At 41.8% G+C, this 25,496-nt stretch overlaps 2 protein-coding genes across 3 annotated transcripts in view; one reads left to right on the top strand and one right to left on the bottom strand.

Annotated features, from left to right (window-relative positions):
- MCM9 (minichromosome maintenance 9 homologous recombination repair factor) overlaps window positions 1-25,496 on the bottom strand; it is a 51,169-nt gene that overhangs the window by 15,188 nt on the left and 10,485 nt on the right. For both annotated transcript variants that reach the window (XM_055713439.1, XM_005445733.3), the window contains 2 exons: window positions 24,048-24,173; window positions 22,669-22,788 (listed from right to left, as the gene is read on the bottom strand). In XM_055713439.1, coding sequence (XP_055569414.1) covers window positions 22,669-22,788; window positions 24,048-24,173 — 246 coding nt within the window. The remainder of the gene's footprint in view (window positions 1-22,668; window positions 22,789-24,047; window positions 24,174-25,496) is intronic.
- ASF1A (anti-silencing function 1A histone chaperone) lies at window positions 972-14,421 on the top strand. The gene is made up of 4 exons (XM_005445691.3): window positions 972-1,437; window positions 5,692-5,807; window positions 11,524-11,700; window positions 13,988-14,421. Exons 1-4 carry the CDS (start codon window positions 1,329-1,331, stop codon window positions 14,198-14,200), a joined length of 615 nt encoding a protein of 204 aa, XP_005445748.1. The 5' UTR covers window positions 972-1,328; the 3' UTR covers window positions 14,201-14,421.

Here is a 25,496-nt window from a genome sequence, read left to right as displayed (position 1 = left end):
GTGACAGTGCTGCAGCGCGATGTCACTCCTCCCTATCCCTTGCATGTCGCAGCCACAAGATGGCCTCCCCTACGGCCTCCTGCTGCCGCACAAGATGGCTTCCTCCATGGGCCTCTTGTTGCCAGCACATGATGGTCTTCTCACGGTGCTTCCTGCTGCACAGGGATACATGCTGTTTCACCTATTATTCTGTTACCTAAGCCCATCTTTACAAACACAGGAACGGGATCACTTCTCCACAGGATGGCTGTGTGGAGGACATGCTCCGCTCACTACACAGCCCTCCTGCGAGTGCCCTGCCCCGCGGCAGTGAGGCGGACTCATAGCAGAACTCAGGCCGGTGCAGACAGCCCGTCTGCACCCGGGGTGCCCAGCACCCCCCCAGCAAACCGCCCGCTATTCCGGGAGCACCCCAGCCAGCGAAGTGCCCTTATACCGCCTCCTGGCATGCCGCCTTCGGCCACGAGGCCAGTGCCACAGTGCTGACCCGACAGTGCAGCTCTCCCCTCGGGGGTCACGCTCTTGGGAGTTGAACACCCCCATGCAGCCCCACAGCCCCAAGCCGGGGTGGCCCTGAAAACCCAGATCTTTTTTTTAAATGCTTCCAAAAAAAAATTAAAGGGACCCAAACCCCTTCTGTTCTGTGCAAAGAGAAAACAGAAACCCCCATCTACACCCCAGGCCTGACCCAGGCTTCAGCAAGACCCCATCGCCACCCAGCCCCAGCAAAATCTGTGCAACGCATCGCACCTGCCACCTCTGGGCACAGAAAAAAAGTGAAAAAAAGAAAAAGCCTAAAAAAAAAAAAGCCGAAGCACCCACAGCCCTACGTCACACGGCAGAGCCCCAGGGGCTCGGAGGGCTGAGGCGAGCCGCGGCCTCGGTTGCGCTCCCGCCCGCCCCGGCTCCGCCCGCGGGGCTCGGCCCCGCCCCCCCCCTCGGCGCAGCCGTTGGGTGCCCGTTTCCGCCGCGCGGGGGCGCCGCAGCGAGGCGCGCGGGCTGAGCGGGAGCGGCGGAGCCCATCTTGCTGCCGCTCGGCGGCCGCGCTCGGGGAGGAGGGCCCTAACCCGGCGTGCGGCCAATCCGGGCGGGCGCTGACGGCGAGCAGGGCAGAATGGGCTGTAGTTTAGTGAAATAGGAAAGCTGCAAACAGTGTGGAGTGTTCCTGGTGTAAATAAAAGGGGAAAAAAAAAGTTTCTGCAAGTCGCAGCTCTGCAGCCTCGCTCAGACACTGGCACGGGGGTTTGTGCTTTGCAAAAAACCAACACACTGGACTTTATTGTGCTGCGTTAACACGCTCTTCCTATTGTTTGTGGTTTTTTCAAAATATGGCAAAGGTTCAGGTGAACAATGTAGTGGTGTTGGATAATCCTTCTCCTTTCTACAATCCTTTCCAATTCGAAATCACATTTGAGTGCATAGAGGACCTGTCTGAAGGTGAGTAGAATTTTTCCCGATACGGATTTTGTAACCCCGGGCTCTTAGTTTCAGGGGTTTTAAGGCTTAAACTTTGCACAGGCCTGCTCTTACAATTTAACAGTTTCTCCTTCACCGCATCGCCGTGCCGAGGCGAAGGGACGTGCTCGCCGGCGCCCGAGCCGCGGCGGAAAGCCGCTCTCGCCGAGCGCGGCGGGGAAAGTTGGCGGCGTTCGCCTGCCCTGGCCGCCGAGCCGGGGCCGCCTCTCCGCGCCGCGCCATCGGCGAGCCGAGCTTCAAGTTGCGAGGAACTTGTTTGAGTGGTGGTAGCCATGTTGCCAGCTTTGTGTGTGCGTGGGGGGGAGCGCGAGAGGGAGAGGGTTAACCGGGCTCGGCTGCCGCGCATCCCCGCGCCCGCGGCCAGAGGGGCTGTTGCGCGGCCGGCGTCCCTGCGCCCAGGCGGTACTCGCGGCGCGGAAAACGCTCCGCAGAGAGCGTTTCGTTTGCTTCGAGCTCAATTTTAATACTTAAGTTTTTTTTTTTTTTTTTTTTTTTTTTTTTTTTACAAAAATCGCCGTGGGAGGCAGGGCCGGGTGGGCTCGCCCCCAGGGGCCGGTAGTCGGCTGCCGCGGCGCGGTGGGTGCGCGGGGCCAGCGGCACGGCTCGGTACACGGGCTACGGGAGCCCTGCCGGTGGGGGAGGGGGCCGGCCGCCAGCCACTATTTTTGGAAGTCACTCGAAAGTTACTGGCAGCCGCCAGAGCGGGGGGGGTGGCCCCGGCGGCGCCACCTTGCAGCCGCGCCGCGGGGACCCCCTTCCTGAGTTTGGGGCGCCGGCCATGCTCCCCGCCGAGGGGCGCGCCGCGCCGCCAGCGGGCTCGCGCCTTCCCCTCAGCCGGGCGGGCCGCGAACCGCCTTCGTCTCGGTGGCGCTCCGCAGCGCCGCCCGCCGGCAGGCCGCGCGCCGCTCTCCGCGGGAGTCGCCCCGAGAGGCTGCGCGTCGCCCCTCGGGCGGGAGTTTCGAACGCCGCGGCTCAGGGCGAGGAAGGCGGCGGCGGGCCGGGAAGGACGCGGGGCGCTCCTGCCCGTCGGCTGCGCGGGCGGCGCGAGTGAGGGCGGGGAGGAGGAGGAGGCCGCTCGGCGGGGGCTGCCCGTGAGCGGGAGGACAGCAGCCCGGCCCCGGCGGAGGCCGGCGCCGCCTGCTCGCCAGGTAGCCCCAGCGGCCCGAGGGGCCAGGGAAGGCAAAAGGAAAACCGGAGCTGGCGGGTGATAACGCCTGGCAGTTGCCGGTCGTTGCGGTTAAACTTGCCTCACCCTTCCTGCCTCGGTAGCAGTTTGCGTGTGCGTGCGGCGGCCTGGTGGCAGCGCGCTCGGCGCAGGGCTTGGCTTGCTCTGCCTCGCCGCCCCGGGGAGGGACGGGCGCCTGGCGGGAACGGAGAGGAAGTCTCGCCCGAGCCGGGAGGGTTCCCCTGCCCTTCTGCCACTGCCTCCTGCCCTTCTGCAACTGACCGGCGCGTAAGCTGGGGCCGCCACTAGCAGGGTGTGCTCGGTCCCCATCCCCAGGTTGCTGACTGGGTCTCTCCAGTCAGCCTGGCCTCATCTGAGATCCAGCATCAGACCCCTCGATGGCAACTGCCATCACAGGCAGCAGTGCCCGTCACAGGGGCTCGGCGCGACCTTACACCCTTCCTTCCGGTTGTGCATAGCTGCACATGATGTGCTCCTTACTCTATGGCTTTACATTAGAGTTAATCTCAGACAGTCGGCATGAGAAGAATTATAGATGGTCTAATACAAAAGTCTCAGTTCCCTTCCCCCACCTAAATGCAAGTTAGACTATAGGATAAAATCAAGTCAGGGTGAGCACTGCTGTCTTTCACATTTAAAACCAAGATTAAATATAGCCTTTGTATGCTTGACAAAAAAATTGTTGTCACTGCCTTAGCTTTCATGTGCTGATATGCCCGTTTACTGTGTTGTTTTCCCTTCAGCCAGTCCTGTGCACCGCTGACCTTAAATTTAAATTCATTAATACCAGCCCTTTTTCTAAAAAAAAAAAAAAAAAAAAAAAAAAAAAAAAGTTGTTATTCCCTGTCAAGGTACTGTCCTGATTTCGGTTGCAATAGAGTTAATTTTCTTTTCAGTAGCTGGTACAATGCTGTGTTCTGGATTTAGTATGAGAAAAATGTTGATAACGCTGATGGTTTTTAGTTGTTGCTAAGTAGTATTTATAATAAGTCAAGGACTCTTTAGTTTCTCAGGCCCTGCCAGCAAGAAGGCTGAAGGGGCACAAGAAATTGGGAGGGGACACAGCCAGGACAGCTGACCCAAACTGGCCAAAGGGATACTCCATACCACAGAATGTCATACTCTGTATATAAACCGGGGGTGTTGGCTCAGGGGCTGGCTGGGTATGCATCAGTGGATCGTAAGCAATTGTACTGTGCATCACTTGCTTTTTTTTCCTTTTGGATTTTATTCCTCTCTCCCTCTCTCTCATTTTTTATTATTATTATTATATTTAATTTCAATTATTGTTTTTACCTCAACACACAAATTTTACCTTTTCCTGATTCTCCTCCCCATCCCGCTGTGAGGGGTGGGGAGCGAGCAAGCAGCTACATGGTATTTAGTTGCTGGCTGGGGTTAAACCACAACAGATAACTAAACAGCATTTGGATCAACCTATTAAATGTGTAATTTAAAAATTATTTTTAAGAAGTCTGTTTTTTAGTACTAAATACTACTGGTTTAGAATGAACTTTGTACTGTTCTCCTAGGGTAATGATACAGGATGGTGTGATAATCTTAAGCAGTTTAGCCTAAAAGTTCTCACTCTTTGTAAGTAGTAACTTACACTCAGGTGCTGACAAAAGAGGTCCTTAATTGTCCTGGATGAGTAGTGTGCAGTACTAGCAATAGCTAGTACTACATGCTTCAAAGGTAAATCAAACTGCTCATACAGTACCTGGCCAATTGTGCTGTGCTGTACAGAGTAGTAAAATTCTTTCCCAAGTCTTGTTAACTATGTTACTTACCACCCCGCACCCCCCCGAAAAAAACCCTGCACTGATGATAAACATGACAAGCAAGAAGCACTCATTAATGAAGGAGGGGCGTTAAAATCCTAAAGCAGTCAAGTTCTGTTAAAAGTGCTAAGTTTTTTCTATGATTGAGTTCTGTTTCTGCATTAAGAAATGATAATGTAGACCTTTGGATTCTACAGAGCATAAGTGATAAAGTAAATGTAATAGGGTACGGGTCTGTGCTTCTGCATGGACAATCAGAGCATTGTTCATAAGGAAAAAAATGAAATACATGGACGTTTTTAAGGTACTGTTTTGAAGCAACAGTTTCATTAAAAAAAGGAAAATGTTAGTCATAGTTTTTTCCAACTGTGATCTTTTTTATCTCTTGTTTAAAAAAAACGGTCTTTTAAGATTAGTTCCATGTGTGGATTTATGCATGTGTTTTTGAATCAAAGAGGGGAAAGCTGGTTCAGGAAGAGCTAGTGTATGCTAATTTGCAGTTTCAACTTTTGAACACCTGACAGAGAGGGTGAGTTAGAAAAAACTGAATTGTAAGAAATGTTTGCTTTGTTTACATTTTTTTTTCCTTGAGTTTCATTTCAGGATGTGGATAAAATCCAAGCACCAGTGTCTTTGAGAATATGATTTAATCATGCTCTCACAATTTTACGTACTTCTCAGGTTACACAAGTTACATGTGAAGGAATGCAGGCATACAGTGAGTGTGCCTGGTGCTTACACAATGGGTTTTCTTATTTGATTAACTACCTTCCATGGTCTGTATAATTTAAGCTGTTTGATGTATATGCAGAAGGTGGGGATTTCTTTTTGGGAGATGGGTCAGTATTCGCAGCATGCCATGCATTATGGGTATCCAGGCATCATCCCTGTGCTGCAGCCATTCTGATGGGCTTTAAGAAAATGCTGAACACAGTTCTCAGCAAGTAAATGGGCCCTGTCCTCTGGATAAAATGTGAAAACTAGTCTAACTGTGAAAATAGAGGGATTCCTGTGGTACGTACTGACTAGAGAGAGATGGTGCAATGGTCTGGTTCATGAGGACCGGGGCAGGCATGAGTGCTTTTCCCCAGTGAAGACAGGTCCTTGTTATATCTTAGGCCTGTTGCCAAAGAAGCAGTTTTAGGCAACGCAAAACTGTAGATAGGCAAGAGTGGAAGACCTTTAACTATAATGATAAATAATGTTTGGTTTTCTTTTTTTTTTATTATTATTTTCATTTTACTGTAGATTTGGAATGGAAGATAATTTATGTGGGTTCAGCTGAAAGTGAAGAGTATGATCAGGTGTTAGACTCTGTTTTAGTAGGACCTGTTCCTGCGGGCAGACACATGTTTGTATTTCAGGTAAGTTTGACTTTACTGTTCCTAAAAGGGTTGTGTTAATTTGTTTAAAGATGATTGTATCAGACTAAGAGGCACTTGAAAAATAATAGTAAGACAGAAAAGCGTTTCAGTCAGCTCTTCAGGTACGATACACCTTCCTTTAAAGTCTGTTCTTGAGCTGGTATTTCCTGCCTCTGATATTTCCATGGTAGTATTTTCACTTGTGGTATCAACAATTAGAGATAGCAATATAAGCATTGTTTCTGTAGCTACTGATAATTTTGACCAGTCAGGTTCATAAATACAGTTTAGATTACTTAGTAATCAAGAGTGCCAGTTACCTGGTTTACACTAGCATCGTCAGGTTTAACTCTGCTGCAGTGGGTGGCAGTTCCAGACAACCGGGAGCACTAGATTAATGTAGCCAACATCTTCAGAAGATGAGGCCAACAAATTCATTGTAAAACTGAGCCAGAACATTCAAGAGTTCATTTCTATTTGGCAGAATAAATGTTCAACCATGATGTTTGGCTAAGCATGCTAAATCACAACAAAATATAGCAATTTGTGCAGTAAGACATAATTCCAATGGTAGATAGTAGGCATTTGAGACACAAGTGTGTAGACCAAGACTATCCAACAAACTGCAGCATGCGACAATCCTATAAAATACTGCTGTTAAAACCAAAAGTTACTAAGAAGGAATGATGAAGGGAAGGAAAACTGGGAAAGAGCAGTGCCAAGATGACTTACTAGCCTATTCCATTTTCCATTTTAAGTCAGCACGAGGGGGAAAAAAAACCAACTAAAGCAGACTTGCCTACATTCTTAAGGAAGTTTATTTGGTTTGGGCTTTTTTTAAATTAGAGCTATGATTTAGCTCACTTTATTTATCAAATACTAGTATTTGTCTTGTAAACTGAGAGCAAAATCCATCAGCAGAAATATCAGATTGAAATTGGGTATGGTGTATGGTATAAGAACTGTGCTACTTTCCCAAATACTATAAATTCACTTAACTATTTAATGGCAAATGCATGCTGGAATATGAGCATTAAAAAAAAAAGTGCTAATAAATACGCTTTCTTATTTCTCATATTACTGTAACTCTTCTAAAATTGTTGTGAGGCTTCTTGATTAATTATGTAAGTTCCAGGAAACTTTTCTTATGGCACAGGTTAAAGAAATAGGATTAGGCTGGAGCTTACATCTATCAACCATATACGTGCAGATCAGTCCTGATACATTTGTTTGGTTTTGGAGCTGGTCTTAATTTTTCCACGCTAAAAGTACAATAGGTGTGAAACAAACGCATCATTTATTAACAGTTCTTCCATTATCAAGCTGTTATAGCTTATAGCATTAATTGCTCAGAAATAGGTGGTCCTCTGTTGCCTCAATGGAGCTACCTTGTAGCACTATATCCAGAGAGTCAGCTGGCATTTACATTTCTAATTTAAAAGGTACACTGTTCTAAAGTTAGGAAGATTAATTGTTGATGCTGATGGCAGGGAGCAGGAGGCAGGTGCCTAAAAAGGCCTGTTTTGGTTGCATGGTTAGGAAGGCCTTGAAAATTGAATTTATTGGTCCTGCAGTTTCTGTAGGACAGACTCATTTTATCCTGATTATAAATGAAACTACAGCTAAATTAGGAGTAAATATGTAGACATTTTGCTTAGATTGGAATAGATCCTGTAAGAGAGTCAGTACTCCTGTGTTATATTAAAGTATCCCTTTTATTTCTTGCCAAAGCACTGTTGGTCTAAGTATATTAGACTTAGTGTAAGTATATTGGTTTTCAGGTGAGGGTAGAATGTGGCTAGTGTGTACACAGGAGACTACCAAAACCCAAAGTGCTGCAATAAGCCTTTGCTGATGACTGAGACTGTTTTATTCACCAGACTGAAGCATCCTGGAGATGGAAAGAGCTAGCAAGGGAAGGCCAGAATGGCGCAAAGTAGAGAACTGCAAGAGGCATGTAATATAAAGAAAAGAGACTGTGATCATTAGGGACAGCATAAGTAAAGGATCTTTGCGGATGTAACATTTTCAGCTAGTAATATGCTGTAGGTTTTTCTGACTAGGAAAACGGCTGAAACAGCAAGTAACATGGAGTACCACACAGATGAAATACCAAGGATGATAAAACTACTTTTGAAAAGCTGTGTATCAGGTTGAGAAGTCAACCTTATGTACAGAAAGATGGAAAACTATTGTGCTTTTTTCAGACTTACACAATAAGCTTTTTTGTCCCCATCCTTTTGGTTTGTTTTTTTTTAAACATTTAGAAAGGTTTCAGTATTAAAGACCCACAGCTTGGCCTGTTTGGTTCTAAATACCAAGATATAAGTAGTGAAACCTGATTCCTTCTCTCTATGCTCTTGGGAATTTGTAATTAATTCAGAGAAACTTCTTTTTGAGAATATAAGCACATAATAATGTACTGTTTTTAAGTGGAGATATGACCTTAGCTACGTACTCAGCAGTAATAGCTATGTGAATAAATGTATTGTAGAAAAACTCGATAATTCAAGACAACATACAAATTGAATGATTTCATAAAATTCTTAAGTAAATTCTAGCATAAGAATGGCATATTAAGACAGTGATTTTTATGCAAAAGTGAATCTACTGCCTCTTTTTGCCTACCAAAATACCTGTTTGCAACTGCTAACTTACCACTCGATCATACTAAGCTCTTCTTTTTTCTTCCACTTGTGTATGATCATTTGTTTCCCCGGCAATTAAACAGTGTTCAGTGTCTTTTCCACTCAGCAAAATAATGCTTGAGAATTAAGTAGGATTAAACAAGACTATTTCCTTGGATTCATAACTGTATCATAGGATATTAAAGGACACAAAATGACAATGGGAGCATGGAAGAACTAAAATACCACATTAGGGTGCAAGCTGAGTTTCATGGGGGTTAAATGGAACAGTGTCCTTTTGCAGTATATTGGTCTGTAACTGTCCACTGGGGGATTTGAAGTAATCAGATGGTCCTGGTCACTGTTAGAACAAGACAGTTTAGGAAGGAGGATCTGGGGAACTACAGGCCTGTCAGCCTGACCTCGGTGTTGGAGAAGGTAATGGAGCAGGTCATCCTGAGTGCTGTCACATGGCACATGCAGGACAACTGGGGGATCAGGCCCAGACAGCATGGGGTTATGAAAGGCAGGTCCTATTTGGGGAACCTGATCTTCTACAAGAAGATGATCCACCTAGTGGAAGTGGGAAAGTCTGTGCATATTGTCTACCTGGACCATAGTAAAAGCCTTTGACACAGTCTCCCACAGCATTCTCCCAGAGAAACTGGCTGCTCATGGCTTGGGTCAGTGCACTCTATGCTGGGTTAAAATCTGGCTGGATGGCCAAGCCCAAAGAGTGGTAATAAATGGAGTCACATCCAGCTGATGACTGGTCACAAGTGGTGTTCCCCAGGGCTCAGTATTGGAGCCAGTTCTATCTTTATCGATGATCTGGACGAGGGGATTGGGTGCACCCTCAGTAAGTTTGCAGATGACACCAAGCTGGGCAGCACTGTTGATCTGCTGGAGGGCAGGAAGGCTCTGCAGAGGGATCTGGACAGGCTGGACCCATGGGCCAAGGCCAGTTGTATGAGGTTCAACAGGGCTGAGTGCTGGGCCCTGCACCTGGGTCACAACAACCCCATGTAACACTACAGGCTTGGGGCAGAGTGGCTGGAAAGCTGCCCAGAAGAAAAGGACTGTTGGTCAACAGCTGGCTGAACGCGAGCCAGCAGTGTGCTGAGGTGGCCAAGAAGGTCAAGAGTATCCTGGTTTGTATCTGAAACGGTGTGGCCAGCAGGACTAGGGAAGTGATTGTCCCCCTGTACTGGGCACTGGTGAGGCTGCACCTTGAATACTGTGTTGGGTTTTGGTCCTTACACTGCAAGAAAGGCATTGAGGTGCTGGCGTGAGTCCAGAGAAGGGCAATTAAGTTGATGAAGGGTCTGGAGAACGAGTCTTCTGAGGATTGGCTGAAGAAACTGGGGTTGTTTATAAGGAACTGGAGAAGAGGAGACTCTGGGGAGACCTTGTTGCTCTCTACAACTACCTGAAAGCAGATTGTAGCAAGGTGGGTGTCAGTCTCTTCTCCCAAGTAACAAGTGATAGGACAGGAGGAGATGGCCTCAGGTTGCACCAGGGGAGGTTTAGATTGGATACTAGAAAAAAATTCTTCACCAAAAGGGCTGTCAAGCACTGGAACAGGCTGCCCAGGGAAGTGGTGAAGTCACCATCCCTGGAGGTATTTAAAAGAGGTGTAGATGTGGTGCTTAGGGACATGGTTTAGTGATGACTTGGCAGTCTTGGTTTGACAGTTGGACTTGATGATCTCAAAGGTCTTTTCCAATGAATTAAAGTAGTGATTTAATCTGTATTGGCAGTTCTTATAATTTCTTCAGGCTTGTACACTTGTCCTGTTCCTTGGCCATCTTTTCCATTTCCCTATGCATGTTGTAAAACCATTTGGTCATTTTCTGTTCCCTTTAAGGCTGGAGGAAGTTGTTCTATCCAATTCCCTGGTTCCTACTTCTCCCCATGGTGTTATTTGCTCCTAAGAGGTCTGACTCATCTAATTCTTCTGCAAAGTGCCTACAGCTTCTTATAAAAAGCTAGACTAGTTTGAAGGCTTAGAATTGAAGTAGCAAAGAGCAGAAGTCAATGCTACATGACCACTAGCTCCCAAATTTCACAGCGCTGGAGCATATAAATACTACAGAAAAAGTAGGGTTCAGAGGGACAGCAGGAAATTAATCCCATTCATCCTGTGTCCTTAGGCAAGACTCATTATACCCAAACCATTCTAACATTGTTAATACCAGCTTGTACTTGTAACACAGGTGTTCATTGCTGGCTTCAAGTCTTCATGTAAAATTGTAACTGAAGCAGTTTCATTTATGCTTAGATTGCTGTTACTTTAAATCCTGCAGCAGAATGAGACCTCACATTTGGTCAAGAAATGTGTAGTTAGGAAGCATTTTAAGGAACTGACGTGAGCCATATTTTATGAGGCAGATTTTATTGATTATTAACTGCAGAGCCATGGTAAGTAAGGATGCTGAGGAAGACTGTGACAGTTGCCTATTAATTAGGATTTCATCTTGGCTGAAAATATGTCAGATGCCTTGAAGTGATGATGCATTTAGCTGCATATGTTTTTAACAAATGTAGACGTGTGGAAGGAAGGAGGAGAGAGAGAGTAGTTTATTCCTTTCTTAGAAATCTGTAGGACAGCTCAAACCTTACTGTAGCCTGTCCCTGCTCTTCTTGCTGAAGTATAAATTGCAGTCTGTATTTTTAAGGGTTTAGTCATGTTAAAAACACACATACAGACCAATTCAGCCTCAGAGGTACAAAAAAAATATCTCACACTACTAAATTACCGAGAATTGGAGGGATGCTAGTACACTTGCTTGAACAACAGTTCAGTTGATCATACATTTAAAAGCAGTTTTGGATCAGTGCTGTCTAATCGTCCATGAGAAATGTCAGTACACAATATTACTATAGTTTAAGTAATTCTGTCTGTAAAGGATAGTGCCCTAAATTCAAGGTTGATGTTTTTGTGAAAGCAGGTATATTTTCTAGTGAACTTGAACAATTTTAAATACAGTCATTATGCAGCTGCTAAGACATGCTACCTAAGATTCCCCTGCTAGATAGGCATGTGGTTATCAATTTTGTTTTAATCCATCTTTCCCTTTCACATTTAGGCTGATGCACCTAACCCAGGGCTTATTCCAGATGCAGATGCAGTAGGTGTAACAGTTGTGCTAATTACATGCACCTATCGAGGTCAAGAATTTATTAGAGTCGGCTACTATGTAAACAATGAATATACTGAAACAGAACTGAGAGAGAATCCACCAGTAAAGCCAGATTTTTCTAAGGTAAGGCATGTTTTGTTCTAGCCATATATCAAAGGTGTGCTTATAGAAAGAGGTTTTTAAGAAACAAACCCCAAGTGACTCCATAAAATACATGGAACGAGGTATCAAATAATGGAAAAGACTTGGTGGGGGAGGGTGGGAGGGGGCAGCGACCATGACATGACACAAAGTACAAGCGCTGTGCAGTTGCTCTAAATCTGGAGAACACTGAGAAACCTACAAGTTTCTACCAGCTTGAAGCCTTGGCTGGACTTCATTATTATTTTACACCAATGTGTGAAATAAACTGTTTGTACCACTGTTGATAAAGAGGCTCTGTTCTTCAGAAAAACAGAATGGTTTTTCTAGGACAGTCAACCTGGAACTAAGTTTTAAGTATTAATTTAACACAGTTGTTGTTCAGCTGTTCTAGTGTTAGAGCTGCTGTTTCTGCAAAACAGTAACAAACTGAAGAACAGGTTACATATAAAATGAGAGAAGATGGGTAACTTGGTAAAAGCAGGTTGGATGATTATCAGATCAATGGACAACTTGACCAAGGAAGTATACATATTTTAAAAAAAAATCCTTCATGGTAAAAAAAAATAACCCAGGACTAGAATTGAAAGATGATGTGAAATAGAATTATTTGAAACCTAATACCTTGAGGAGAAGGATCAATTTAACATCAAAAACTAGTCAAAGTCCTATGAAATACTTTTAACCAGGCAGACTCTCTACAAACCAACAAGATTCTATACAGCATCCAAGTTTGTTTTCATGTAAGATTTTGTGGGGTTGGTTTTTCTCGTTATGAAAGCTTAAGTACATGTGTACACACATTCTTAAGTTGTGTGATGGTAAGAGTTTTGTTACTTCTCAGGTTTGCATGAATTATATGACTGAATAGATGAAGATACAAATGAGATAATGCATGTACTGTAATGACTAGTACGGCGAGAATCCCCATAATCCCTGAAACTGATATTCAAATGTAACTAAACTGAGTTGGTATATAAATTGTGTTTATAAGGTTGCTGATGTTTTTCTATGTGTAACTTTATTTCCAGGGATCAGATGCTCAATATGTTCTCAAAATTTAAAATTTTGGTTAATTTGGAGGATTCTTAAATTTATAATCTGTTTCTTTTTCCCCTTTCGTTTAAATTATATACTTATTTGTTATTTTGGGTGTGAATGCCGGAATGTTGACTTCCTTTAAGCACTTGGATTTAGAAATGCCTAGAACTACTTGTGTTAATTCTCAGCTTATATAAAAAGCTAGCTTTGCTTCTGTGAAAAAGAACAGCAAAAACTATCATGTACTTGTAAAAAAAAGTCCTTGAGTGACTTTGGGATAGAATTTAGATGTACAAGTAGAAGGTTATTAAATTGATCAATTGACAGGTAATAGACCCTACTATGTTCAAAAAAAGAAATGGTCTTGTTAGTTTGCATAAGGGTATGGGAAATACTTGGTGAGAGTGCACTTCCTTGGAGAATAAAATCAGCATTACTAGCAAAGCAAACTTTTCCTGTGATTAGTCTTAACTTTCATGAGTGGCCAATGGTGATGTTACCATCCTCCAGTTAACAATATATTATCTTGAAAGTAGTGAAAGATAAAGTGAGAATGTTCTTTTTTTGCTGCATACATAAACAAATACAACATGTTTTCAACGGAAAATGAAGGCCAGCCACGTGAATAAAATCTATGACTAATGTCTAGGCATGTCCGCTGCCACAATATTAATAATCTTCCGACTCTACGTAATATTTTTACTTTAAATCTTTAGTAGGCAAATTAAAACTCAGTCTAAAGCATGGTAACTTAAATTAAGGATAGGTTGTACTCTTAAATGAGGACAGACGGTTGATGGAATTGTATCAATTATGGCAAACATTGTAAAGTTGATGCAAAATTTAATGAAGGTGGTTTTTTCTTTTAGCAAGATCTTAGTGGGGCTAGTCATTTGTTTTACTAAAAGCTGGCTAAAACATTAATCACTTGCACTTTACTTGCAGAGTTCTCTTACAGCCTTGAACTCACAGAACAGTTAAAAATATCTCAAAGCAGTTACTTTGCTGAGTAGGATATTAGAGTGAATGAATGAACGGTGTGTTTCTGTAAGCTTGTTTCTGGTTCATAGATAGTACCTATAGATTCATGTTTGTATGAATTACTTTCTAAATGAATTGTTATACACATACTAGGCTATGGGGAATAAAAGGAAAAAAAAATATATGTACACAAACTCCGGCTTGTGATGTACACACTACATGATCCATATATTTTCTTCTCTCCTAGCTTCAAAGGAATATTTTGGCATCTAATCCCAGAGTTACAAGATTCCACATTAATTGGGAGGACAACACTGAAAAACTGGAAGATGCAGAGAGCAGTAACCCAAATCTACAGTCACTGCTTTCTACAGATGCATTACCTTCAGCATCAAAGGGGTGGTCAACATCAGAAAATTCATTAAATGTTATGTTAGAATCTCACATGGACTGCATGTGACTGACCACCATCGTTTTGGTACTGTACATGTGTTAAACTGTAAAAACAAACAGAACTATTTCCCTCAAATTCCATAAGTACATAGTTGACAAGCAATGTGAAGAACTTGTTTTAAAACATCCTGTAGAAAGTTTATAAAAAAAGAAAACAAAACAAAAAAACCCAACAACAAACAGTATTTGAGCAAATTGTGGAATATAAATACAACTATTTTTAAGTAATTGCCTTTTTTCTCTAATGTGTTATTCTATGTGGTCTAAACCAAACCTGATTAAAGTTACATATTCTCTCCCCTCCCCCTTTACTTTGTAAGCACTATTAAAAGCTAAAAAACTGAAAGTTAAACATTCAGGCAAAATGAAGGAATAGTGCCATGTCTTCATCTTTGATATCCAGATTGCCAAATATAAAGTGCCCTTTAATAGCAGCTTAAGAACAAAACTGTCATTAGATGAAGTGCAAAGAAAAAAGTATCTCTAAAAAAAAAAAAAATGTTGAAAAATTCCTTCTTGCTGTGAAAGCAGACAGCACAGTATAATTTTAGGTGCAAGCTTCTTTTCCTTTCAAGGCACATACTTGTTACTTAAAGCATGCAATTTGAGATTTACCATCTGCTATGTTGGATTTTAGGCCTTTTTTTTTTTTTTTTTTTTTTTTTTTTTTTTTTTTAAACCTCCTGCTGCTGTTTAGTCACACTGTGGTTTGTTAAGGACAGTGGTTCAGGTGGATTTGGGCGGGTACCTCAGAAAAGAACTGTTGTTCAGCCACCCTGACAGCACACACAATTGGTTTGAAAGATTCAAGTAATTACTAGAAAGTGTAAGCATCAAAAGGAATAGCATGAGTACCCAAAAAGATGCTCTTCTGCAAGCTTATTAGATGTAACTGCTGGTTGGTCCATCTATTTTCAGGTCAGCTTTATTCTTCTAGTCTTATTAACTAGTAATGAGTTTACATGCTGTCTTTCAGATTTTTGAAACACCTGGAATGTAAAACTTCTGTTTTCTCTCTACCCTTTAAAGCAATCATATGCATTGGTATAAATCAAGATTTAAACTCTGTTGTGGCAGGCATGACATACTCAAGAATATACTGCCTGCCCTGAAGCTCTTGCACTGAGACATCCTTGTTACCTGGGGCACCCTTGAAGATAAAAAGAACTAAGTAGTAAATTGTAAAGACTTAAGACATTATTATGACACTAACAGTTCAGTTATTTCTTGCAGTCCTCATTAACCTTAAACATTTACTGTGACTGTATGTGTAAATCTGTCATGTCAGATTAAGGAATATAGTTCCGCTAGTTACTAGTAACTGCCCAAACTGTGAACCTTTGTAGGTTCCAGGCCCTTAGAAAAAGGTAGATTTCATGACTGACAGTATAGCTCTGAATAAAAATAGAATGCTTTCTCTTCTTTTTTTGACTTCCCTAACAGGGGTTAAGATATCCCAGGCAGTTAGCACTTCTGTCTTCCCACATCATTAGTAAAATTGTCTTCATTTCTAACGTATATTTTTTAAATAGGAAAGGAATGGCTTTATCTGAATGTACATCTGCACTTCTCTTTCTTGTATGGAAACTCAGCAGTACGTATGGTAGCTGAATGAATTGATGAAATTCATTAATATTTGGAACCCTAATTTTAATGTGTGCTTTTAAAAAGCTCTGTAATTGTTTAAAACTATGATTAGCAATTTAAAAATATTAACACTCTAATATCAGTATGACTTAACACAAAGAGCTGGTCCCCCAAACCAGCTTCACTTGAGGGCTGAAATTATGTGAACTTAAGAAAGATCTTTTGATTTTCAATTATATTGCAACTTTAAGGTCTAAGTGACATTTTGAGATTTTTCATGCACTTTATTGTTCTATTTATAAATCTATTTAAGATACCTCTTAAATGTAAGCATGTAATAACTTGGTCATCTGCTGAAAGATTGGCAGGCTAATGAAGTCTGTCTTGAGCTAAGGCTACCATTGTATGTTTTCAAAGCCTTGCACCTTTTGAAGATTCAAATGAAAACGTGGTCAAGTACAAACTGTAACCAGAATCCATCCATCAGCAGCATGAAGGCTTCTTAGAAGCATATACCACAGTGATGGAAGCAAACTGTGTTACTGCTATTGCAGAATTAACTACAAAATGCAGTTGGCAAAACCAGATGACCCAGCAAACCAATTAATGTAGAGAAATCAGAAAGTGATGATCTATTGATCTGTTTAGGAGGAAAAAAGTCAACTGTGGAAGTAAACTCGGGTGCAGTAAACTTCAGGCTAGACCAGATGGCATGATGCTGCAGTAGAATTTGGCACTGCCTTGCCTGATACACCCAGCGCATCCTAGATGTAGCTGACCCATCAATGATGGGAAAAAGAATAACCCTACTGTGCTTGGTGAAAACTGGAGAAGAACAACCATACCTTATGAGAGTGTCTCATGATCTTTGCAAGAGAAATGGTCTTCCTGTGCTTTTTGAGAGACTGGATGCCTCTCAGGTCTACAGCTTTGTCCAGATCTTAGCAGTCCATACACACTATCTTCTGAATATCCCATTTCCTGACACATTCTAGAGAAACGGAATTTGAGAAATCAAATTCCAGTACTCCAGAGACTTCAGGATTCAGGCAACATCACAGCACAAACTTAGTGGTATTGTAAGGTACAGAGCACGTAAGGCATCTCTGTAACGACCTGTCCCTCATCTTTGAAAGTTTTGAAACAGCAGGGCTGTACACATGACATACAGACAGCTAGTGCAGACAGCACAGCATTACAGTTTCAAGGTTGAAGATGAGTTCACATTCCCACAAACCTCCACTTACAGAGACCACCAGATGCAAGGGAATTCTACAGAGTCTGTTGACAGCACTGGTGATGCATCTCACCGTATTTTTACCTCAGATCAACTCAATCCCATTAGAAGATTATCATAACGCTTATCGGAGGCTATTCATGTACAAAGTAGTAAATGGACCACAGCAGGTAATGGATGAAAAACAGGGGTGGGATTTTTTTTATATCCAGCTTGAAAAAAACTTGTCCTGTCATCTTACAGTCATTGTGATTTATTCATGCATCACCTTCAGTCTGAATTGCTATCACACTCTTTAAGTTTGAAGGGGGCAAAAAGGCTCTAGCTCCATCATAATAGAAGCTGGTGAAATTTAACCTTTCCAATGGCTCTACAAAGCTCCATTGAAAAAGCCAACCCCTAGTACCAATCTTCAGGATGGCAGCAACTCAAAACTGCTACAATAATCACAGTAACTTGGTTTGTAGCTCACCAGACAATCTGTATTCTCAAAATGTGAGTGACAAAGTCACAAAACCAAATCTGATTATCTGACAGTCCGTTGTTTTCTTTGTAGTGCTTCAACTGCTAATTTTCTGGAAGTCAGCTCAGACTAGAGGCTAGCTACTTGCAGCTGGACAAATATTGTCCACTGCCATCTGAAAATGGTGGTAAGGAAAAAAATGGGGAAAAACCCCCAAAACACCTTATGCACGTACACTCCTGGTAAATCCTCATTTACCAGAGACAGAAAATGGGCAAAGTTAACTAAACCTTGTGGCTTCTGCCTGGGATGTGGCAGGAGATCCTCCATACACAAACTTGCTTAACTACCCTACCCCTTAACCATAGCACAGTGGTCTGCAATCTTGCAGATTTTCTTTTTTTTTTTTTTTTTTTCCCCCAGAGCCACCTAAGTTTGGTCCAGAGATGATGGGGTTGTTACTGTTGCTAGCTGGAGCCCAGCTCAGTACCAACAGGGAAGATGCAAAAAAAGTGACGTAAGGACTGACAGTGCGTGGGGGACTATTCATGCTAGGCCTTCCCATTTGTGTTTATGTTTCCAGTTGAAGTTCTGCTTCTTAAGAGGTGGTCTTACAGTGTGTGATATGAAAGCTGGGACGCAGAAAGGAGGTGGAGGGATTTTTGCTTGATTTTTGGTCTAGGCAAAGAAGAATGTCTAAGGAAGAAGAGCCAGCTGCAGTCACTATGGAGGCTTTGCTAAAGACAAACCCCAGGTTTCTATCTGGAACTTGGAAAGCAAAGGCCCTTTCAGGAGAGGATGGAGAGCGGATACATTTCAACATCTCCAGCTTTTGGTAATGCTGGTTTGGAGGCGTGGCTGGGTACTCATTGTCCATGGCATGAGGGATGTGACTGGCCGTCCTGCAGACAGAGGAAATCGGAGGAAGGTGGTGTGTGTGCTGCAGAAAGGCTACACCAGATGTAAGAGAACAGCTACATGTTAACAGCAGTGTTAAGAACTGGGTGAAGTGTCAGGAACTTTTAAGGAGTTCTTGCGTCTCCCTCCAAAACACCCCTGGACCATGAGATCCTGAGGCCTACTTTTCAACATAAGGAGGTCTGCCAGTTTGTCCTGTCTCACTAGAAAGGTGTGGCAGACACTGACACAAACTGGGAAGAAGCAGGGGCTTTATGGTATGGTAAAGGGAATCCTGAAGACTTATGATATCTGTCCAAAAATCAACTGCTTGAAATGCCTGTCATTTCAACAGCAGGTTGAAAAGCATGACAAAGGCCTGCCTGGATATATTATCCCAGAAACCTCCAGCCAACATGACAAAGATGTTGCTCCTGCAGTACTTCCTGCCCATCCTAACTACGAGTCTTCAGATACAGATGTACGAACAGACCAGAATTTCTGAGTACAGATAATCTACTTGGCTACATCGTCTTTTGCATGCAAGTAGGCAAGGTAAGCTCTATCTTAGGACAATGCCATCTTGGAGCAGCATTATTGAGAGGAAATTCAGGGAATCTAAGGATCTGCAAGAGAGGAGACATTGTTACAGATGTGGCATATCTCTGACAACATTTGATGACAGCTTCAAAATTCATTCCTACAAGAAGTCTAGCAGACTTGAGGCCTGGCTGTTTAAGGAACAGCCAATGTTCCTTGAAATACTCTGCAAAGTATTTTCAAGGTACATGCTGATAGAAAATACTTCATGTACAATTATGACCATTCAGGAAAACAATAAAGAATCCAGTGCTAAAAGTGAAGATCCAGGAAGAGTGGCCTAAAGGCTGCATCTCTATTAATAACTATCAGGGCTGGGGTACGGATCCACGGTGGAAAAGCATTCCCTGGCACTGCCTTGGCCTGTATCAACTAGGGAATGCCCAGGGACAGTTTGGGGATCTGCAGACAGGGAAAAATGTCTCTAGCTTCAGTGTCCTCGATACCTAAGGATACTGACATCTGAAACCGTGTACTCTATTCATAACCATAGCTGGATGGCTCATGTCAGCCACATTGAATTGGTTTCTAATGGATCAGAAGAGGGACAACTGTTAGCACCTGAAGCCTGCCTAGCAGGGAAAGGCTTACTATGAAAAAGAAAAATGCTGGTTTCCCCTTGAATTACTTGCCTTCAATGAAAAGAAAAAAAAATATAGTAGCAAACTGCTGTTGGCATGATACAGACAATGTTAGATATCACAAAATGTCAGCAAAAAGGCAGTACTCTCAAGGCTCTGTAAAGGCTGTAAGAGGAGAGGCCAGAATGCTGCATTTCATACAGCTCAGGAAGGCATATTGTACAGAACTGGAAAGCTGGAGAAACAGCTGATAGTCTCCCAGATTTTTAGACAAGCTGTTCTAAACACAGTTCACAGAATTCTTGTAAGCAGTCCATCTGTGGAGGGACACAACACCAAACAAAACTTTGCAGAAATGTGAACAGCCATATATGCACCAGGAAGCAGCAGAATGACTGTGGCCCAGATGCCCACGAGCTCCAGACCTGCCAGCAGCAGGCATGTTCCTATGGAGTTGAACATACCACTCCATTGATTGCTGCAGACTTCAAGCTTCAGGGATAAATAAAATATTTTCTTGCTAGTGATTATCTCATCCAAATATGCACAAGCAGCACTATGGCTCTGGGGACTGCAAAACAGTTGGTTAAACTCAGAGTAAGGTGGGAACCCACAGAAAGATTTTGTTTAAACCTCAGTAAGTCCCTACCTTTCTGGAAAATTATGTATCGATTTCTAAAAACTAAAGGTACCTGAATGAGTCCCTGTGATTCTCAGATGAGAGGCTAGCTGGGGAGAATGAACTAGGCCTTTAAAAAAAACCTAAATACTGTAGACGGAACCAGACAGTGGGACAGATGGTTCCCCATCTTTTATTTACAAATCAGAAAGTCCTATAGCAGTCAAATAATGATCTAATATGCTGTCCTGGTACAAATAAATGCTTGTACAGAAAACCAGGGAAAACTGGTATGATAGACAATTTTGGAAGCTGAATTCTAATTCTGCAGTTGATAAATAGCTTGTGTCCTAAAACAATACCGGATGGGTAAGGGTGCAGGACAAGTTAATGCACAAAATCTTATGAAAGGTCGGTTATGTATCGGCAGTTTTCTCTAAAAAAGGAATCCATATGTAAGTCAGCTTTTAGCACTTCTCCAGGGTTTACCAAATCTCAGGTGCATCTCTTGGCCTGTGTGGACTGTAATCCCAGAGCCAGCAATTAAACTGCAATCCAGACTAATTTTTATATAAAGGAAAGAACTAGCTGAAAGTGGAACTTATGGATTTAGTCGCTCTACACTGGAGGGAAAAATGTGCATGAGGACTCTCCTCTAATGAGAAAGCAGAAACTGGTAATTTGAAGTGTGCAGTTATGACAAGGGAAGTAAAACAATTAAATAGTTCTCTAAACTCATCATCTGGAGCTTCTGCAGAAAGAACAAGTTGACCACATCAATGTTAGGTACAGTTACAAACATAAACGTAAATAAGACACTCCTTACACAGGGAAGGCAAAGAAAAAAAACCCTACATCCAGACCCCTGGGCTAGAAATGAATGCTTTAGCCCAGCAGTTGTAGCCATGGAAAGGCTCCCTGAGATTAAACTAGGGGTAGTAAGATACCTTGCTAAGAACTCAAGTTTCACTTGTGATAAGGGTCCTAAAGAATTTCAAGGTGGAAATTTGGTGCACCTGCTGTCAGATTTGGGGAGGGAGGCAGGTGCTGGGAGAGGGAGGGTTTTTTAAAAATATAAGGAATATTTAAGTGAAATGTAGATGATATAAAGACCCAAGACAATCCTTTCACAAAATGAAACTCCACCTCCACACATCATTACAGCTGATTGTATGGCGCACATACCACAGTAAGCTTGTAAACTGTAATACTGGTTTTCAGGGAAATGTCTCTGAACCTAGCTATCATGGCTGAGCTGGTATGGAAAATGAAGCACAGGACAGAGGCATGGTGGAGAAGGCAAGAGCAACATCAGAAGCTAAGAGCAGCTGACACAGGGAGATTACTACTGACAAAAATGGGCGAAGTCACATTGAAATGCATGGCAAAATTTCCCTCCAGGTCACTGTCAGTCCCCTAGCAAAACTTAAATTATCCAGCCTCTTCTCAGTTCTTAACACAGAACAAAAGGCAGATAAAAGGTTGTGCTGAGCCAAAATGTTCTCTGGCTTCTCTCCAGACCTATTTGTCAACAGTTTGAATGGAAACGAGAAGCATATGTGTTTTATAACAAGCTCCCTGCACACAAATATATGTTCAACATCACATTCCACTTCCACAGCTATGGAAGACCCAGTATACACATGTACACACAGCTATGGAACTAGGAAGGATTTATTCTCTGATTTTCCCATGTATAAATAATGCTGTTTCCCAGACATAAAATGAAAAGCAGCACTATATGAGAAACGTTAAGTTACTCAAGCTAGCTGAGACAGTGGTGTTTGTCCCTAATTATTTTGTGATTTTGAATGTACTAGTAATATAGTCACTTGCTCAAATAAAGTCATTTGCAGAGGTAATCTGACCCTGCACATTGTCCCCAGAAGAGTTTGTAAAGATACCTGGCATTCAGAACTGTCTGGGACATACTTAAATTTAACAACAACAAAAAAAAAAAGAAAAAAAAAAGAAAAAGCTTGCTCTCTGAAACCATCTTGAAACCATCTTTATGAGTCAGAAATAATTCCTCAGCACAAGGGTGAACTTCCAGAAAGTAAGCAGAAATCAAACTGGCACCCAGCCAAAACATCTAAAAGAACAGAAGAGAGTATCTGTTCAGAAGAAACCAAATGATGTTAGCCCATCACAGTGTGAGCTCTGGAAAGATGTCAGATTTGTCATAGCTGGGAAGAACACTAAAAATACAAGTCCAGACTTTCCTCTGCTAGCAAAGCAGTGAGAAGTGCCTCTGGATGAGGCTTGTAAGGTTCCCTATTAAGAGCTCATCACACTGCTCCACCGATGCAGAAGAAGGGGCAGGACCGCCCTTCTGCAGAGAATCATGTCAGGCCTTACAGGCCTCCACAGCAGTTCTTTGCTTGCACTGTGCTCATACAGCCTGAGCACATATGTTCATAAATGTAGACAGCCTCTATATAAACATACTTGAATGAAAAAAGTAAAGTGCTCCAGCTGAAGCAGCACATACCTGCACTTGTAGATCCAATTCCTGCAGTAAGCACAGAGCGTGGCATAATCTTTACTGCATACTTGAGAAACTGAGATTTCCCCGTACCTGGGTCTCCAACCAACAAAAGATGTGATTCACCTTGAGGCAGAATGTTGATGTAGGAGTAGACGGTTCATATACAGAGAAAGATATACACAAAATGCTCAGAATTAAATACTTATTATTCACCTAACATTTAGCACTACATATATATTACAATATATAATTCTGTTTAAGACTGCAGTATTTATTGTGATAAATACATTGTTTAATAAAAGCATCTAGTCATATTGCTGCACCCAAACCAAATATTTACAATGAAATATTTTAAAAGTATTTGCAGATATTCAACATACTTCCTGTAACATGAGTTCTTACGTTTTACTCATTTTTCAGACTCAACTCACTGTTGAACACGAAACAAAAGCATACCAGGTTTTAGTTATCATACCACTCTTCAGTCAGTTAAATTACGCAAAAAAGACTAATGAAATCAGCAACTTCTTTTTCTTAACTAATTCTGTTACATTGTTAACAGTTACACAATTTAGTAATTTCTAAACAATGAAATTACCTAAGTAAATAATTTGTCTAGTACAATCTCAGTGAAGTGCTCTACAATTATTTCATTGTTTTCTACAAAATATTAATGCAACTTCAACTATAGAGTCTGCAACTTTATTTAGCTGCTGGAGCATGAAGAAAATCCTGTATTTGTATATAGAGACATACTATTTTAAAATTATTATGACCTACATAGATTATGACCTGCGTACCACCTGGCACATGGCATATTTGCCATCTAATAACAACAGAAGGAGAATCAGCAGGCAGATAACTTACAGTAACAGAACTAAGTGAGATGTGCTGACAATCACAGATGGAAAAGTCTGGCATAAGGAAGTAAAATGAATCCTTTAATTTTTCCTTTCAATGTACTATAGTGATCCACATGAAGGAAACATTAATATTCTATCCTTTGATGCCAAATACTGCTGGGAATATTCTACTAGAAATCACTTCAAAACACCACTTATATAATAAAAAGGGAATTTATGTTTTATCTAAAACAACTGCCTTTAATATTCTACCTAATGGAATCCTGAATGCCTGCTTTTACTGGGTTTTATTTGGGAAAAATTAAAACAAAAAAAGGAAGTCTAGACACCCATTTTATTTGTCTGAGATTCTAGAAGAATACTTAGCATTAATAAAAAATTGCTCTTTTTCAAGAAAATGGGATGATTAAGTTGCCAAAACTTTACTGGTTTGATTTTGGAGGGGGAAGGGATGTAGGTGAAGACAGGAATGGTAACAACTGTTAGAAAGAATGTGATACTATTAGAAACAATACTAACCTCTGATTCGAGTTCCAGAAGCATCAGTCCTCTGCACACCACCAGCAAGCACCATGGCTACAGCCAACTTCACCAGGTACAATCCAAAAACTTGAGGACATAAGCTAGACAAAATTTCATTCCTCCCTAGAACAGGAGCAAAAAATGGCACTCAGCACTGCCCTAAGAGTAAAACTTCATTTCCCCTGGACTCCTATGTACACTGACAAACAATTGTCCTATGTTCACAGTCCTATGTACACTCACAAATAATTTGGGTCTGCTTCCTGAATGACAGGACCAAGTCAGGGAGGATTTTTTTTTTTATTTAATTATTTTATTTTTTAAATGAGACCCAAAATAGTTGTTTGATCCAAACTTCCTTCATTATAAAGAAGTTAAGTCTTCCATGGTCACAAGCAACAAAGCCAATCCTGTTGCAATTTAAGGAATGTATGGTCTGGATATGACAAAAAAAGGCACTAACAAAATGCCATCACACAAACTCTTTCGTTTCACAAATACAGGTGTAAAGGCTATGAAGAATACAACTTAAAAGTTTCCAGACTTCAAAATACCCTCTTAAAAACTGGTGTATTGTACATTTAAGAAAACTAAGAAAAATTCTAACACTACGTATTTTGCCCTAAATCTGTGTGTGTACCCAGAGCACAGCTTATTTTCTCATCACTATCATGAATCTCCTTTGCCTTTGACCCTTCTGTGTCAAAGGTTCTTCGCCTCCTCCCTACCATAGTCTCTTTTCAGCAACAGTATTTCAATCTGCTATGATAATGCTGTCATCTTGGAAGATGTGTAACATAATTAATTCTGTTATTTGAGATACTGACACTAATAGCACATAGGTTTAATTCATACATTACTCCCATTGCTAGAGAATAAAACAGAGTGACTAATTTTGAGTTCTTAATGTCATGTTTTAAATTTAGATGCAAGTTCATGGTACTGGAAAAATATGTAGGCACCTAACAGATGACTTGAGGCATATATGTCTCTTGTGGAGGTCTTCTGAAGGAATTAACACGTCTTTGTCCAAAACTGAAATTTTAAAAACTTTGGTCAGCCATAGCTTAATGCAAGATTTAACTCCACAGTTGCCTCTGTCTGACTTCAGATTCATTTGACTTGTCAGTGTTGAGCAGCTCAGCAGTTCTGCTTCTTCCTAGATAGTATCCAGAACAAATAAAGTCACCTGTAAGTTCTCTCAGAGGCCTACCATGGCAGAATTTCTCAGGACACCAAATACCCAGCATAAGGAATTGACTGACTTAAAATGCAGTAGTAACTATCATTATCTATTGAAAAAGACTAAATGTATACACATCCTGTTGTGAAATGGCCTACACCTTAGACCCCTTAGCCAAATTTGATCTCTGCCCTCAATTTCAACTCAAATTCAGATGAACAGCCTGAAACAGTCATCTTGGGCAGTCACAGTGCTGCTTCTAA

Source organism: Falco cherrug, chromosome 6 (assembly GCF_023634085.1).
Source record: "Falco cherrug isolate bFalChe1 chromosome 6, bFalChe1.pri, whole genome shotgun sequence".
Classification (NCBI taxonomy): Eukaryota; Metazoa; Chordata; class Aves; order Falconiformes; family Falconidae; genus Falco; species Falco cherrug.
This window is presented reverse-complemented; position numbering and strand designations above follow the sequence as displayed.